Source organism: Trichechus manatus, unplaced genomic scaffold, assembly GCF_000243295.1.
Source record: "Trichechus manatus latirostris isolate Lorelei unplaced genomic scaffold, TriManLat1.0 scaffold00026, whole genome shotgun sequence".
NCBI lineage: Eukaryota > Metazoa > Chordata > Mammalia > Sirenia > Trichechidae > Trichechus > Trichechus manatus.
Window position 1 is genome coordinate 10,584,606 of NW_004443962.1, and position 16,019 is coordinate 10,600,624.

The following is a 16,019-nucleotide window of genomic DNA, read 5'->3' on the forward strand; positions in this document are numbered from 1 at the left end:
GGAAATGGCTCATGCAGTTGTGGAGGCTGGCAAGTCCCAAATCTGTGGGTCAGATGTCAGGCTGGAGGCTTCTCCTGACTCACGTGGTTTCAGGGGCTGATGAACCCAAAATTGGCAGGTCAGACAGCACACTGCTGGCTCATGGGGCTGCGGGAGATGGCGAATTCCAAAATCTGTAGGTCAGACAGTAGGCTGCTGACTCACATTCCAAGAACCAGAGGTCAGAGGATGACAAGTCAGAGGCAGGATCCATAGAGGGTGAGCTTTGCCAGAACATATATATATTGGACGCAGGCCACACCCCCAAGAAAACTCCCTTTTCAACTGACTGGCTGCTCACATCGGGTCATAAGATGGAGGACATCTTGGTCATCTAGTGCTGCTATAACAGAAATACCACAAGTGGATGGCTTTAACAAAGAGAAATTTATTTTTGTCACATTCTGGTAGGCAAGAAGTCCAAATTCAGGGTGTCAGCTCCAGGGGAAGGCTTTCTCTCTCTGTCGACTATGAAGGAAGGGCCTTCTCATCAGTCTTCCCCTGGACTAGGAGCTTCTCCATGCAGAAGCGCCGGTCCAAAGGATGTGCTCTGCTCCCAGCACTGATTTCATGGTGGTATGATATCCCCCACTCTCTGCTCGCTTCCCTTTCATCTCTTGTAAGATAAAAGGTGGTGCAGGCCACATCCCAGGGAAACTCCCTTTACATTGGATCAGGCATGTGACCTGAGCAAGGGTGTTACATCCCACCCTAATCCTCTTTAACCACAGGCAGAGATTATGATTTATAATACAAAGGAAAATCACAAAATGGAGGAGAACCACACAATACTGGGAATCATGGCCTAACCAAGTTGACACATAGTTTTGGGGGACACAATTCAATCCATGACAGAGGATGATTACATAATATCTGCCAAACCACTGAGAATCATGGCCTAGCCAAGTTGACACATAACCTTAACCATCACACGGAACAAACCGGTTTGAGAGCCTGTTCCAAAAGCAAGGATGGAAGGCAAGAATGAACCCTGTGGTGCTGGATTACCGTCAGAGGCATTAGTGTATGAACTGATTTAAAAAAAAAATAAAGAATATATATATATATGTATATAAAATAACTGGATGAATGAATGAACAAATAGGGAGAAGAAACAAATCTTCCTATGGAAAAATTCCAAATAGTATATGTAGTACTCTCCTTCTTGGATTTCTCTCTCGAGTGTGGGCTGGACTTAGTGACTCCCTTCCAAAGAAAAGAGTATAAAAATGGAAAAATAGTAACTTTCCAGGGGGAGAAGCATGGCAGACATTATTTAAGCAAGTGACCAAGGTTAGCATCACCAGTCGTTAAGTCCTGTGGATGTCATGTACCCTCTGTTATGATGTGATAAGAAGGGCCCTTCATCTCTGCACGATTCTTCCCCCAAACTCGTAACCCTAATCATGAAACACATGAAACCAACCCAAACTAAGGGGCATTCTACAAAATACCTGACCAACACTCTTCCAAACTGTCAAGATCATAAAAATCAAAGATGGTAAAACCGACAGAGGAAAGTAAGGACATACGACAAGTAAATGCAATGTGGTATCCCAGACTGGATCCTGGAACAGAAAGTGGACATCAGTGGAATAACTGATGAAATCCAAATAAAGTCTGTACTTTAGTTAACAGTGTTGCACCAATGCTAATTTCTTAGATTTGATAAATGTATCCTAATTATGATACGTTTATAAAGAATCCTGGTGGTTCAGTGGTTAAGTGCTTGGCTGCTAACTAAAAGGTTGGCAGTCTGAACCCACCAGCTGCTCCTGGGGAGAAAGATGGGACAATCAGCTTCCGTAAAGATTACAGCCTTGGAAACCCTATGGGGCAGTTATACTCTTTCCTATAAGTTCTCTATGAGTAGAAATCAACTCAATGGAAATGGGTTTGGTTTGGTACCATGATTATATGTTAACATTCGGCGACACTGGATGAGGGATATACAGGAACTCTATACTAGCTTTGCAACTTTTCTATATATTAAAATTACATACTCCTAAATAAAAAGTGTATTAAAAACATTTTTTAGCTAGAAATAGAAGTACCATATGATCCAGCAATCCTGCTTCTTAGAATATATCCTAGAGAAATAAGAGCTGACACATGAATAGATACATGCACACCCATGTTCACTGCAGCACTGTTCACAATAGCAAAAAGATGGAAACAACCTGGTGCCCATCAATGGACAAATGGATAAACAAATTATGGTATATTTACCCAACGGAATACTACGCAACGATAAAGAACAATGATGAAGCCGTGAGACATAACATGGAGGAATCTGAAGGACATTATGCTGAGTGGATTTAGTCAGTCACAGAAAGACAAATATTATATAAGACCACTATTGTAAGAACTCAAGAAAACGTTTAAACACAGAACAACATTCTTTGATGGTTACAAGGGTGGGGAGGGAGGGTGAGGGTTCTTTACTAACTAGATAGTAGATAAGAATTATCTTAGGTGAAGAGAAGGACAGCACACACTACAAGGGAAGTCAGCACAACTGGACTAAACCAAAGCTAAGAGCTTCCTGAATACAATCAAATACTTTGAGGGACAGAGTAGCAGGGGTAGGGGTCTGGGGACCATGCTTTCAGGGACATCTAGGTCAACTGGCATAACAAAGCTTATTAAGAAAATGGTCTGCATCCTACTTTGGTGAGTGGTGTCTGGAGTCTTAAAAGCTTGCAAGCAGCCATCTAAGATGCATCAATTGGTCCCAACCACCTGGAGTAAAGCAGAATGAAGAACACCGAAGACATAAGGAAAGTATTAAGCTCAAGAGATAGAAAGGGCCACATAAACCAGAGACTTCATCAGCCTGAGACCAGAAGAACTAGATGGTGCCTGCTACCACCAATGACCACCCTGACAGGGAATACAACAGAGAGTCCCAGATGGAACAGGAGAAAGGTGGGGTGCAGAACTCAAATTCTAGTAAGAAGACCAGACTTAATGGTCTGACTGAGACTGGAAGAACCCCAGAAAGCATGGCCTTCAGATTCTCTATCAGCCCAGAACTAAAACAATTTCCGAGGCCAACTCTTCAGACAGGGATTGGACTGGACTGTGGGACATAAAGTGATAGTCATAAGGAGTGTGCCTCTTAGCTCAAGCAGATACAAGAGACTAAATGGGCAGCTTCTGTCTGGAGGTGAGATGGGAAGGTAGAAAGGGTTAGGAGCTGGTTGAATGGACATGGGGAATCAGGTGGAAAGGAGGAGTGTGCTGTCACAGTATGGGGAGAGCAATTAGGGTCACATAACGATGTATGTATAAATTTTTGTATGAGAGACTAACTTGAATTGTAAACTTTCACTTAAACTACACCCATTAAAAAAAAAAATTTAAATCATGAATACTTGGGTATTAATTTATATCTTATTGCTTTTACCTGATACATCTTTTATGAATTTTTTGTTTTTATTTGATATTTACTATGAAAACAATTAGAATTTGACATTCTCTCTATAATAACGTCACTGTCACTCACTTGCATTCCAATATGCTCCTAAAATGGGGCAAAAAAAAAGGATGTGGTGTAATAGGAAATGTGCACGATTCAGGGAAGACCAAGGACATGCAGGTGAAGGTCATCTGACTAGTGTACCTCAGTGGAAATGAGAAAATTACACATGATGGAACACATCTAAGAGTTTGCTGTTTTCAGGTGTGGTCAACATCACCTGGGGTCTTGTTAGAAATGCAGACTCTCAGTTCCCACCACAGACCTACAGAATCCAAATCTGTATTTTTAATGGGATAGCTAGCTGTTTCGTATAAAGTTTAAGGAGCAGACACTCATATTCATTCAACAACTGCTGAGTACCTACCGTGTGCCAGACATATGGAGACCAATACCACATTCTCTGGAGTCTAGAACAGTGCGAGTCATTCAGCCTCAGCAATGCAAATTCTCAGGCCTCACCTTAAACCTTCAGACTCCGACTGCGAACCGGGCCTAGAAATCTGTTTTAACAAGTCTTCCAAGTAATTCCCATGCGTACAAAAGTTTGAGAACCACTGCTCTAAAACAGTGGCTATCAAACTTTGCATACTAGATTTACCAGAGTACCTTAAAAAAACAAAAAACAAATTAAAAAAAAAAAATGCACAGGCCTATCCCAGACCAATTAAGTCCCAGTTTCTGGAAGCAAGACTCCAGCACCAATATTTTTTAAAAGATCCCCAAGTCATTCTAAAGTGCTGCCAAGTTTGAGAATCACTCTTGAACACAACCAGCTGGAATCCCTGTAAACACAGGCTACGCGAACACTCAGGGTACACACCTATAAAGCTCAACATCTATTTCTCTGGCTGGGTTCACAACGCTTCTTTTCAAAAGCTAATTTGCTGAAAAGAGCTCTGCTTCATCTCCAAATACTGCATGTCAATAATATGCAATTCTTTACACTGAGAGTTCAGAGTTCCTGTGGTGTTTATTTAAATATGCCTAGCTTTCAGATGTTACAGAGCATGCCTTCTCTAATAAACCTCTTGGTACCTGATGACAGAGGGTATGAATTATTCACCAATTGCCTTACTCCTCGTGCTCCTTGAAAAACAGAGACTTTCTTTCACATCTCTCCCCCGCAGCGCCTGGCCACCCCTCCTGGGTAGACACAGCCACTGTCTATCTCACAAACAATGACCAGAGCCTACTGGTCCTGCCGCACTGATGGGCCTATTTGCTCAGTTCCCTAATTCCCTTTTCCCAGTGTTCCAGAGGTCTAGTGGCTACCATGACCTCAGACGGGAGAAGCAGCTTGTTTGTGGGGCAACAATGTTCCTTTCCCATGAAAAGGTTTTTTAATTTAACAGATGGTTCTCATGCGAGTCCACAAATGTCTATTTAATCCTTTTAGAACTGAAATAGGATACTGCTAGTGCTATGTTTGCTGTGGTAGGAAAGGGCCAGTCTGAGGAAGGAACTATGGAGGGTTGTTTTGTGAATCAGAGGTGATTTTAAACCTCAGGAGGAAGAAGTTAAATGTATGCTTATCCTGAGGACAGCAAAGTCTGTACACATACACTGTCCAGTCAATACTGCACATTGTAATTCTGATGTAATTGTAGTACATCAAATGTTTGCAACTGCTCAGTAGACCTAGTAGAAAGAAGAATGATGAAGTTATGGTAATGGTGTCTCTCAGGGAAGTATGCAGTTGCTGTTCCCATCCAGAGCTCACGTGGGCCTGTGTGGACTCCATCCAACCTTTAGTTTAGCAGCCGAACGCCTTAACCGTTTGCACCACCCAGGGACTCCCACTTAGAATAGAGAAGCACTGACTGAGTCACCATTAGGGGCAAGCCAGGCTGCCTTGAAGGCCGACTCTGACAAAACAAAAAACAAGAACAAATCAACCTGAATGTGAACTTGCTCTGAGCGTGTTCATGGTCAGACCCAAATGGCTTGCCATCTCCTGTCTGCAACTATTGTGGTAATGGATGGGATTTTCTTTCTGCCTTCAGACTCTGATTAGCTCTACTCTTGTGTGTGACACCTAGTTCTGGGTCTGCCCACCAGGCACCCAGTGCTCACAAGCCTACCTCTGCCATGTTCCCAAGGCCTGTGCTGATGTTCCAAGACTCCGAGTCTGGGTGATGACACTGGCCTAACTCGCTCAGGCTCTGGATATTGGGGCGACCCATGCTCCCTCGCCTGTTTTCTCATCCTTTCCTGCAGGCTCAGAACACCAGGCCTTCCTTCACTCTGAACTAACGCACCCTTTCATCTGTGTTCCCTATTGCTGAGGGACACTGACATCAAGCCGCCCTCATTGTCTTATCTAAACCAAAAAAAAAAAAAACAAAAAACCAAACCCGTTGCTGTCAAGTCGATTCCAACTCATAGTGACCCTATGGGACAGAATAGAACTGCCCCATAGGGTTTCCAAGGAGTGGCTGGTAGAGTCGAACTGCAGACCTTTGGTTAGCAGCCAAGCTCTTAACCACTGTGCAACCAGGGCTCCCTTTGTTATCTAGTGCTGCTAGATGAGGCCTCCTTGTCTGCCACACCCCCAAACAGCTTTGCCAAACAGGCAGTTTTTGAGTAGGGAAATGACAATAATAATGGTGTTTTAGGAAGATAAATCTGGGCACAGAGTAGGATTTGGGGTGGGGAACAGAGATGGGGTGAGGGGAGAAGGAGTGGGAAGACTTGAGTATTGAAACATTTTTTAAAGTGGCCGTCACACCACTGTAAGGAGCCCTGGTGGCACAGTGGTTAAAGTGATTGACTGCTAACCGAAAGGTCAGCAGTTTGAAACCACCAGCTGCTCCACGGGAGAAAGATGTGGCAGTCTACTTCTGTAGAGACTTATAGCCTTGGAAACCCTATGGGGTCGCTATGAGTTGTGTCTTAGTCATCTAGTGCTGCCATAACAGAAATACCACAAGTGGATGGTTTTAACGAAGAGAAGTTTATTTCCTTACAGTAAAGTAGGCTAAAAGTCCAAATTCAGGGCATCAGCTTCAGGGGAAGGCTTTTTCTCTCTGTTGGCCTTCTTCTCTTCGGTGTTCCCCCAGACTAGGAGCTTCTCTGCACAGGGCCAAGAGAGAAATTTTCAAATAGCCTGTCTGAGTCATCTAGTGCTGCTCTAACCGAAGTACCACAAGTGGATGGTTTTAACAGAGAGAAATTTATTGTCTTCACAGTCCAGTAGGCTACAAGTCCAAATTCGGGGCATCAGCTTCAGGAAAAGGCTCTCTCTCTCTGTCGGCTCTGGAGAAAGATCCTTGTGATGCCTCAGTCTTTCCCTGGTCTGGGAGGACCAAGATGTAAAAGAGAGAAGCGAGCAAAGACACATGGGAACCTCACACCACCAAGAAAGCAGTGCTGGGAGCAGAGCGCGTCCTTTGGACCTGAGGTTCCTGCGCTGAGATGCTCCCATAAAGATTACAGCCTAGAAAACCCTTTAGGGCAGTTCTACTCTGTCCTATAGGGTCGCTATGAATCCGAATAGACTCAATGACACACAACAACAACAAAACCATAAAACTCTTAGAAGAAAACAAGAGTAAATCTTCAGGACCTTGTATTTCACAACAGATCCTCAGACATGACACCAAAAGCATGAGCAACGAAAGAAAAAAGTAGAGAAATTGGACTTCATCAAAATTTTTAAAAAATGACGTCTACACCAATGTTCATTGCAGCACTATTCACAATAGCCAAAAGGTGGAAACAACCTAGATGTCCATCAACAGATGAATGAATAAACAAAATGTGGTACACACATATAATGGAATACTACTCAGCCAGTAGAAGACATGCAGTCTTAATACACACTACAATATGGATGGAGCTTAAAGGTATTATGCTGAGTGAAATAAGTTAACCACAAACAAATATTATATGACCTCACTTATATAAAAAGACAACAAAAGGCAAATGTATAGAAACTAAAAGTTATCACTGGTTACCAGGGGTGGGAGAGGAGGAAAAGGGGGGTCAACAGTGATAGAAAAATCACATTGGTTAAAGGTAGGGTTGCAGAGCCCATTACTGTAATTGATGCCGGTAAGTCGTATACCTGCAAAAAAGTTAAACTGGCAAAAGTTATGTGACAGATGTACTGACAACAATGACCAAAAAAAAAAAAAAAAAAAGAGTAGAAGAGTAACTACTGAGACTGCATATGTACAACCAAACACCTCACGGGATTTGGTTCCTTGGTTTGAAGGTTTAGGGTCATGGTTTCACAGGACATCCCAGCTGATTAGTCTAATAACATCTTTAGTGCTTCTGTTCTACCTCCTAGTTTGTTGTGTAGTGCCTGGGATCTTAAAAGCTTGCAAGCGGCCATTCAAGGCATGATAATTGCTCTCTATTTGTCTGGAGCAACAGAGGAAGAAAGAGTCAGGACTAGGAAGAGGATATGGAATGTGTGGCTAATTGCCTCCGTGAACAGCTGCCTCCTTTGCCACGAGACCAGAACTGGATGGTATCCAGCTTCTATAGAAGAATCCTGGTCAAAAGGTGGAAAATGCAACAGACTTTCAATTCTCATGGACTCCAGATTTTCTGGAGCCATGGGGGCTGGATGAACCCCTGAAACTATTGCCCTGAAATAATCTTTAAAACTTAAACCAAAAACATCTTCTGAAGTCTACTTTAAAAGCAAACAATAGTTTAGCGAAACTAGTAAAAAATGTCTGCCTTAAAGGGACAGGAGCTGGTTGAATGGACACGGGAAATCCAGGGTAGAAAGGAGGAGTGTGTTGTCACATTATAGGGAGAGCAATTAGGGTCACATAACGATGTGTGTATAAATGTTTGTATGAGAAACTAACTTGAGCTGTAAACTTTCACCTAAAGCACAATTAAAAAAAGTCTGCCTTGAGCATTATGCTCTTTTAAGAATTATCTATATGGGATCAAACTGACAACAGCAACTCAAAAGATTAGAAAGGAACCTTGGGGGCAGTGAGTTTATGTTAATGGAGAAGGTACAACCCAGAAGAGGAGGGTGAGACTGGTTGCACAACTTGCAGAGCGTAATCAATGTCACTGAGCTGTACATGCAGAAACTGTTGAATTGGCTTATGTTTTGCTGTGTATATTCTCAACAACAAAACTTTAAAAAAAATTAAAAAAAAAACCAAAAAACTTCCGTGCATCAAAGGACATTACCAAGAAAGTGATAAGACAACTTATAAAATGGGAGAAAATATTTGAAAATCATATCTCTGATAAGGATTTACTATTCAGAATATATAAAGAATTCCTACAACTCAACAAAAAGACAACCCAATCAAAAAATGGGCAAAGTGGCTACCATTACTGAACATTTTAAACAAAGATTCTAGAGAAGGATCCAGATCAAAAGGAGGAAAATGCAGAACAGAATTTCAAATTCTCATGGAATCTCGACTTTCCGGAAATATGGAAGGTGGATGAACCTCCGAAACACTTGCCCTGAGATGTTTAAACTTTAAACCAAAAATATCCCGAGGTCTTCTTTAAACCAAACAATAGTTTAGCTGAGTTAGTAGAGAATGTCTACCTTGAGCATTGTGCTCTTTTAAGAACTGGCCATATGGGATCAAACTGACAACAACAATTTCAAGATTAGATACGAAACTCGGGCAATATATTTATGTTAATGGAGGAAGGAACAATTTGGAAAAGGAGGTGGGAATTGTTATACAACTTGAAAAATGTAATCAACGTCACTGAATTGTACACGTAGAAACTGCTGAATTGGTGTATGTTCTGCCTGTATACCCTCAACAATGACAAAAAAATAAATTTTTAAAAAATGGGCAAAGGACTTTAATAAACATTTCTCCAAAGATATATAAATGGCCAATAAGCACATGAAAAGATAATGAACATCATTAGCCATCAGGGAAATGTGAAACAAAACCACAATGAGATATCACTTCATCACCACTAGGATGGTTATTACCCCACCCCACCCCCGCCAAAAAAAAAAACCCAGAAAATAACAAATGTTGGTGAAGATATGGAAAAACTGGGGCCCTTACCCACTGACGGTAGGAATGGAAAATGGTACAGCTGGTGTGCAAAACAGTGTGGCAGTTCTTCAAAAAGTTAAACATATGACCCAGCAATTCCACTCCTTAGCATACACCCAAAGGAACAGAAAGCAGGGACTCAAACAGATAGTTGTACACACCAATGTTCACTGGAGTATTCACAATGGCCAAAAGGTGGAAACAACCCAAGTGTCCATCAACAGATGAATGGATAAATAAAACATAGTATATAAGTAAAACCTGCAAAAGCCGAACCTATGTAAGGTGGAAACCTGTCAGAAAAGGAAAACGCAAATATTTTCCACTAACAGAGACCGACAGAAAAGACTACACTCTGTCAAAGGCAAAAATACTTGCGAGACCTGGAAAAACAAGGCAGTCCCGTCGAGTTTTGGCTCTCACAGATTTCACTGTACATACAATGGAATATTATCCAGCCATAATGAGAAACAAAGTTCTGCTACATGCTGTGACACAGATGAACCTTGAAAGCTTCATGCTGAGTGAAATAAGTCAGACACAAAAGGACATATTGGATGATCCTACTTATATAAACAGCTAGAATAGGCAAATGTATAGAGACAAAAAGGAGCCCTGGTGGCACAGTGGTTAAGCAGTTGGCTGCTAACCAAGAGGTTGGCAGTTCGAACCCACCAGCCACTCATTGGGGGAAAGATGTGGCAGCCTGCTTCTGTAAAGATTACAAGCCTTGGAAACCCTATGGGGCAGTTCTACTCTGTCCTGTAGGGTCACTATGAGCCAGAATCAACTCGAAGGCAATGGACTTGGGGATGAGATAAAAGGTTAATAGTGGTTACCAAGGGCAAGAATGGGGAGTTACTGTTTAATGGGTACAGAGTTTCTGACTGGGGTGTTGAAAAGTTTTGGGAGTGAATAGTGGTGATGATTGAACAACATAGCAAATGTAATTAATATGACTGAACTGTAAAATACATGTATTTTACCACAATAAAATTTTTTAAAAGTATGAGGAAAAATAAAAGCACCCATAATCATATCTTTTCCTATTCCTATACACGAACACAATCTGACTTTTCATAATAAGATACATACTGTGTCTTGCTTATGTCACACTTTTCCAAGGTATTAATTTAAAATACATTTTTGATAGCTGCACAACATTCCAACACAGATATAACATGGATTTAATCATTCCCTACAGCTAGATTTGTTTCCCATTTTTAACTATTATATAAAATGTTTCAATGAACATCTCCATAAATTTTTGATGGCATTTCTGATTTTCTTAGAATAAACTCCTGGCAGTAGACGAATTAAAGGGCGTAAGGGTTAAGGAGTATGAACACTTTTAAGGTTCTTGATAAATATAACAAACTGCTTTCCATTAAGGCTGAACTGATTTACACTTGCACCAATATAAAAAAACAAAAAACCAAACCCACTGCTGTCGAGTTGATTCCAACTCACAGCGACCCTATAGGAAACCCCATAGGGTTTCCAATGCTGTAATCTGTACAGAAGCAGACTGCCACATCTTTCTCCTGTAGTTTATGAGAATTCCTGGCTCATTACAACCCAATACCACTGAGGGTCCAGCACCTTGCACAAAACATTCACTTGTTGTCAAAAGGCTATAAATAAAATACTAACCTCCTCCCTTTCACAGCTCAAATGAGTGCATAAGTGGCATGTATCTACTACCTTCACCTCACCACCCACGGTTTATTTTCACTACAGTGATCCTTCCCTGATCACTTTACTAAAATTGCTCTAAGGTTACTAATCTCTCTCTAGTCACACGAACTTTTTTTAGATTCTCATCGTTGGTCCTTTTGGCCCTACTCTTCCCACCTTAGTAGCATTCTAACTCTATTGATCTCATCCTTCTACAAGGACTCAGTCCCTTTACATCACAACATCACATTCTCTCACTTCATCTCTGACCTCTGTGATCCATCTACTTTAATGAGCCCTTTGCCACTTCCTGTCCTACTCCTCAAACTATGACAGGGCTCCAAGATTCAGGTCTTGCCCTATTTTGCACTATTCTCTGGGAGGACTCATCCATTGTTTTAATAACCAGCCCCACACTGATGGTTTCTATATCTTCATTTCTGTAACTTTACCTCTCCTTTCTCATGTCCTCAACTGGGATCCCACCACCATCTGTAACTCAGTAATGCACCTTCTTCCTTGCCAAACCAGTATCCCTTCCCAACTTCCTATTTCTACAAAGGAGCAACAATTCTTCAGTCCTCAATGCCCCAGAACTTCAGTCTTTAAGTCCTTCTTCAAATTACTCAATGTCCCCCAAAATCACACTAATAATTTCTTCAAAATACCCTTTGGATGTATTCCTTTTTAGTCATTTCCATCATAACCTTACACACTGATTACTGTAATATTCTTCCAAGTAGTGATTCATTCGTATGCAGCTGCCAGGTTAATTTAAAAAAAAAAAAATGCTTCTTTGATGATGTCTCCTGCTTCAATAAAACCTGCAAAAATTTTGTCCAAATTGATCTGGTTCAAATCCCTCAAAAGGCCACACCTTATCTCCTATTACCTCCCAACCCAAATCCAAGGCAATTCTTTATCTTTACTGCCCTTTCTTCCCTACACCCTCCCTAGACTCATTACCGCCCCTGCCTTTGCTCATAAAGCTGTTGCTGTCGAGTCAATTCCAACCCACAGTGACCCTACAGGATGGAGTAGAACTGTCCCATAGGGTTTCCAAGGAGCGGCTGGTGGATTCAAACTGCCAACCTTTTTGTTAGCAGCTGGAGCTCTTGACCACTGTGCCACCAGGGCTCCCTTTTGCTCATATCATCCTTCAATCTCCTCCAACTATTTCAATGGAGCCTTCAGTAGATAATCCTGACCTATACTACTCTTCTTTTCTCTAAAGTCCTGAAGCCAGCAGTGTCCTGCTCTTGGGAAGGGGTTGGCAGGGAGAAGCCCTGATTTGTAGTGTTTGCTGATAACTCCCACCATGGTCGATCAAGGTACCAACACAGTGTCACAAAACATGGAACTGGAAAGAGATGTGCACAAAGCCAGTAGGAACCAGCTCTAGGACACCACCGTAGCACCACTATTCCATAATCTCAAACTAAATATGTACTGTCCTGAATAAGCTCTCCAGCAGGATAGATAGGTGTGCTGGTTCACTGCAACGAAATTTAGCCCTAGGAAGATGGGTAGCCAACTCATGTTAGAGCTTTCACAGCTTAAAACACTGTATAGTATACTGGGCACACAGTATGTGCTCAATAAAAACCTGTTGGCATGGCTGAGAGAGCAGTGATAAACAAAACCAAAAGCTGGAGTCATAAACATGGGGCAAGTTTTCATTTAGGGTTGGTTACCAAGAACAAATAGAACAATGAGGGTGCAGGATGTAGTAAAAATAAAATCAGAATGGGAACCAGAAGATTTTGGTTATGTTCCAGCTTTGCACCTGTGTGACCCTGTATAAGTCAATTCCCTTCTTGTGCTTTAGTTTGCTCGTCTGTAAGATTACAGAGGACTGGACTATTTGATTTCTAAGACATCTCTTCATTCTAACGCTCTGGGATGTGGATTAAACTGACAAGGAGGCTGCCCATGAATACAAGACAATTTTAGAAGGTCACGGAAATCACATGTGAAGGGGTCAAAGAACCCCAGTTAACAACCCTGACCTATAGCTACAGCTACATCTACAAAACAATAAATGAACTCAAGCTATAAAGCCTACATCATGTTTGCTATACTTTGTTTGCTAAGGGAGTGTAGCAAAGGTTTCCAAAGGAAACAATTAAACATAAAGGTCCATCATTTAAAGGACTGCACTTCTGTTATTTGAAATTTCACTGAGAATACATATCTTATTTCCAATAAAATTCTGGATAAGCCAGCTATGCCTAGATTATGCTTCTATTTGATCTCCCACTCCTGTGGTTAAGGTTGTTGGTTCAATCAGTCTTTCTACTTGATAAAGCCACTTGCGCGTGAATGCGTGATTCCACTTCACAAGTAAATTTGCATTTCATGACTCTTCCGTTTCATATCAAGAGACCCATGACAAACACATCTACACACATATCCTGAGCACGCAGACTGACCCCAAAGAGCACAAGTTTCAGAATTAGGTGGCACTGACTCCTCTCCTGGCTCTAACATTTTCCGGCCAAGGGATAGTGGGCAAGTCGTTTAACCCTCTGACCTCATTTCCTCATCTGCAAACTGGGAGGGGATGAGAAAGACTTACCTGAGAGGCTGCTATGACAAATCAATCAAATACTGTATGTGAAAGTACACAGCTATGGGAAAAAGTGGGTGAAAGACAGCAGATCTTTCTGGAGTTGCTCACAAAACATCAGACATTCAGAGCAGATCATTTGGAGAGTTGCTCACATAACAATTTTGACTGCTGTTAAAAACTTACCATCTGGAGTAAAACAAATTGTTCTTAAATCGCTCAAAGAAATTTCTTTTGATGGAGTGCCAACAGTGAAGTTCTTGAATATGTCTGCAGAGCTTTTTACAAAGCAATGATTCTTTCACTTTGTTGAAAAGCGTTACAAAAGGTAACAAGGTATACGGAAGATTTTAGGTGAATTAGTTCAGCAAAGATGAGTAAGTCAATAAAATAACAAGTATCAGAGGTTTTAGGTGTTTTTTTTTTTTAGTGGAAGTGTTTGCTTTTAAAGAAAGTAAATAATATTCTCCAGTTTGAGACATGTTTTCTAGTCCATTCTCCATTGACACAAGATAAGCTACATAAAGGTTTTTTCTCCTACAGAACAAAACTGTTAAATTATCCAACATTCACTGTATTTTTCTTACATTGCTTCCTTTACATTTATAATGTATGTTTACATTATTGCAAGCCAAGTTTGGGCTATCCTTCCTTTAAAAGCTGAATTAAACGACTTTTTAGTAATTTTGGTACCTAGAAAAGAGCCAAGATGAAAACACCCTGATTTCTCAGCCCCTATTACTAGATCAAGGCTCTGCTGGTTCCCCTGAGAAGGCGAATTATGTTCTCATTACCTGACTAAAAAATACCCATTACACTCATGTCTGCTAAGAAAACAAACTGCAGGTCTTGTATTTACATAACACGTTCCTCCAAAAATTCAAAGCACTTAATTCTAGAACTTTTAAAAAAGAATTACTATCCCCCATTTTAAGAAAACATTATTATTCTGTGAGACTTTAAATCCTTTGCTTAATCCGACATTAAATGGGTAAGGAAACCTCAGACTCTGAGGTTTTCTCTGAGGGCAGGGGTAAACTGTTGAGACTGGGGAGAAAGGGAGACCCAAGTACAGTAACGGATGGGCGAGGTTACGGTGGAAAGCTGAAGGAATCGGGCAAGGGGGATTTCTAAGGATGGCAGGTACAAAACAACTGAGCTTAGAGGAAGCTGGGGGCAGAGGGGACGGGAAGCAGAGCTGGTGGGTAACTGGGTGGATGGAGAGCCAGGTGCGAGGACTTCTCCGGGCCAGCCCACGCGTCTGCTTACCAGCTGCTCGCTCACACTTTGCTCTCTCCCATTACTGCCACCAAGGCGGTAGGCATCGGAGCAACTCTGGGGCCTGGGGAGGGGGGTCGCAGGATTCCCCCACCTCCAGCGGCCAGGATGCCTCCCCACCCTCCCCTAGCCCGGTCCGCATCTCACCCGCCGCCAGGCGCAGGCCGCGGAGGCTCCCCATGGCCTCCTACTCCGCCGACCAGCACTGTGTCTCGGAGGAGGGGCGGCTGCGGCGCGGGTGCGCTCAATGTCACCGAGCGCAGGGCTGGCGAGAGGCGGGCGGCGCTGGCGAGTGGGCAGACAGAGCGGGCCGAGCTTGACGCGCGGAGCGTGTGGGCGGGACAAGTGGGACGTGCGGGACGCGGAAAACGTGCGGGCTGCCCTCTCCACCTCGCTTGGTCTGGCCCGCGTCGTAGACCAAGTCATTAAAGGGGAGACCGCCCTTGTGGAGTCTGCGAGTCGTGGGCGTCTGCAATATCATGCTCTGTAACTAAGAAATTACCGGTTTAAAAGAGAAGAAAAGTAGTTAATTGTAAAACTTTTCTGAACTGTAAATTCCTGAAATAATACTGTCTAGTTATAACCCGTATTTTAATAGTTCTTTCAGTGTTTTCAATGAATATATGCCTTTATCAAGAAACATAATTGGGATGATGGTGCCCAGTGGCCCCCGTCTCGTCTACTTTGGGGGTATCTCTCAGGCTAATCTGAGAAATTAACGTGTGTTTACTAGTGGTTTTCTATTTACCTATTTCTTAAAAACTAAACATTTCCACACTAAACACCTTACTCAACCCCTGGACCAACCCTCATTGCCAGGAATGCCCTTTTTCTTGACTTTTCCTAGTGGTTCCAACAACAAAGCCTCTCATTTTGGGGATGGGAGGTAGACACTGGAGTGAGAGGGTTAAGATTTCCTCTTTCAACAATCTGAGTGGTGCGACAAAGTTTGTTTCCC

The 16,019-nt window shown here is 42.2% G+C and overlaps 1 protein-coding gene across 1 annotated transcript in view; it reads right to left on the bottom strand.

Annotated features, from left to right (window-relative positions):
- The window catches only part of FAM162A (family with sequence similarity 162 member A), a 33,053-nt gene extending 17,724 nt beyond the window's left edge, over positions 1–15,329 (bottom strand). The window contains exon 1 of the mRNA XM_004373723.2: positions 15,209–15,329. Within this exon, the coding sequence (XP_004373780.1) occupies positions 15,209–15,242 (34 nt within the window). The 5' untranslated portion in view covers positions 15,243–15,329. The remainder of the gene's footprint in view (positions 1–15,208) is intronic.
- Positions 15,330–16,019: the final 690 nt, after the last annotated feature.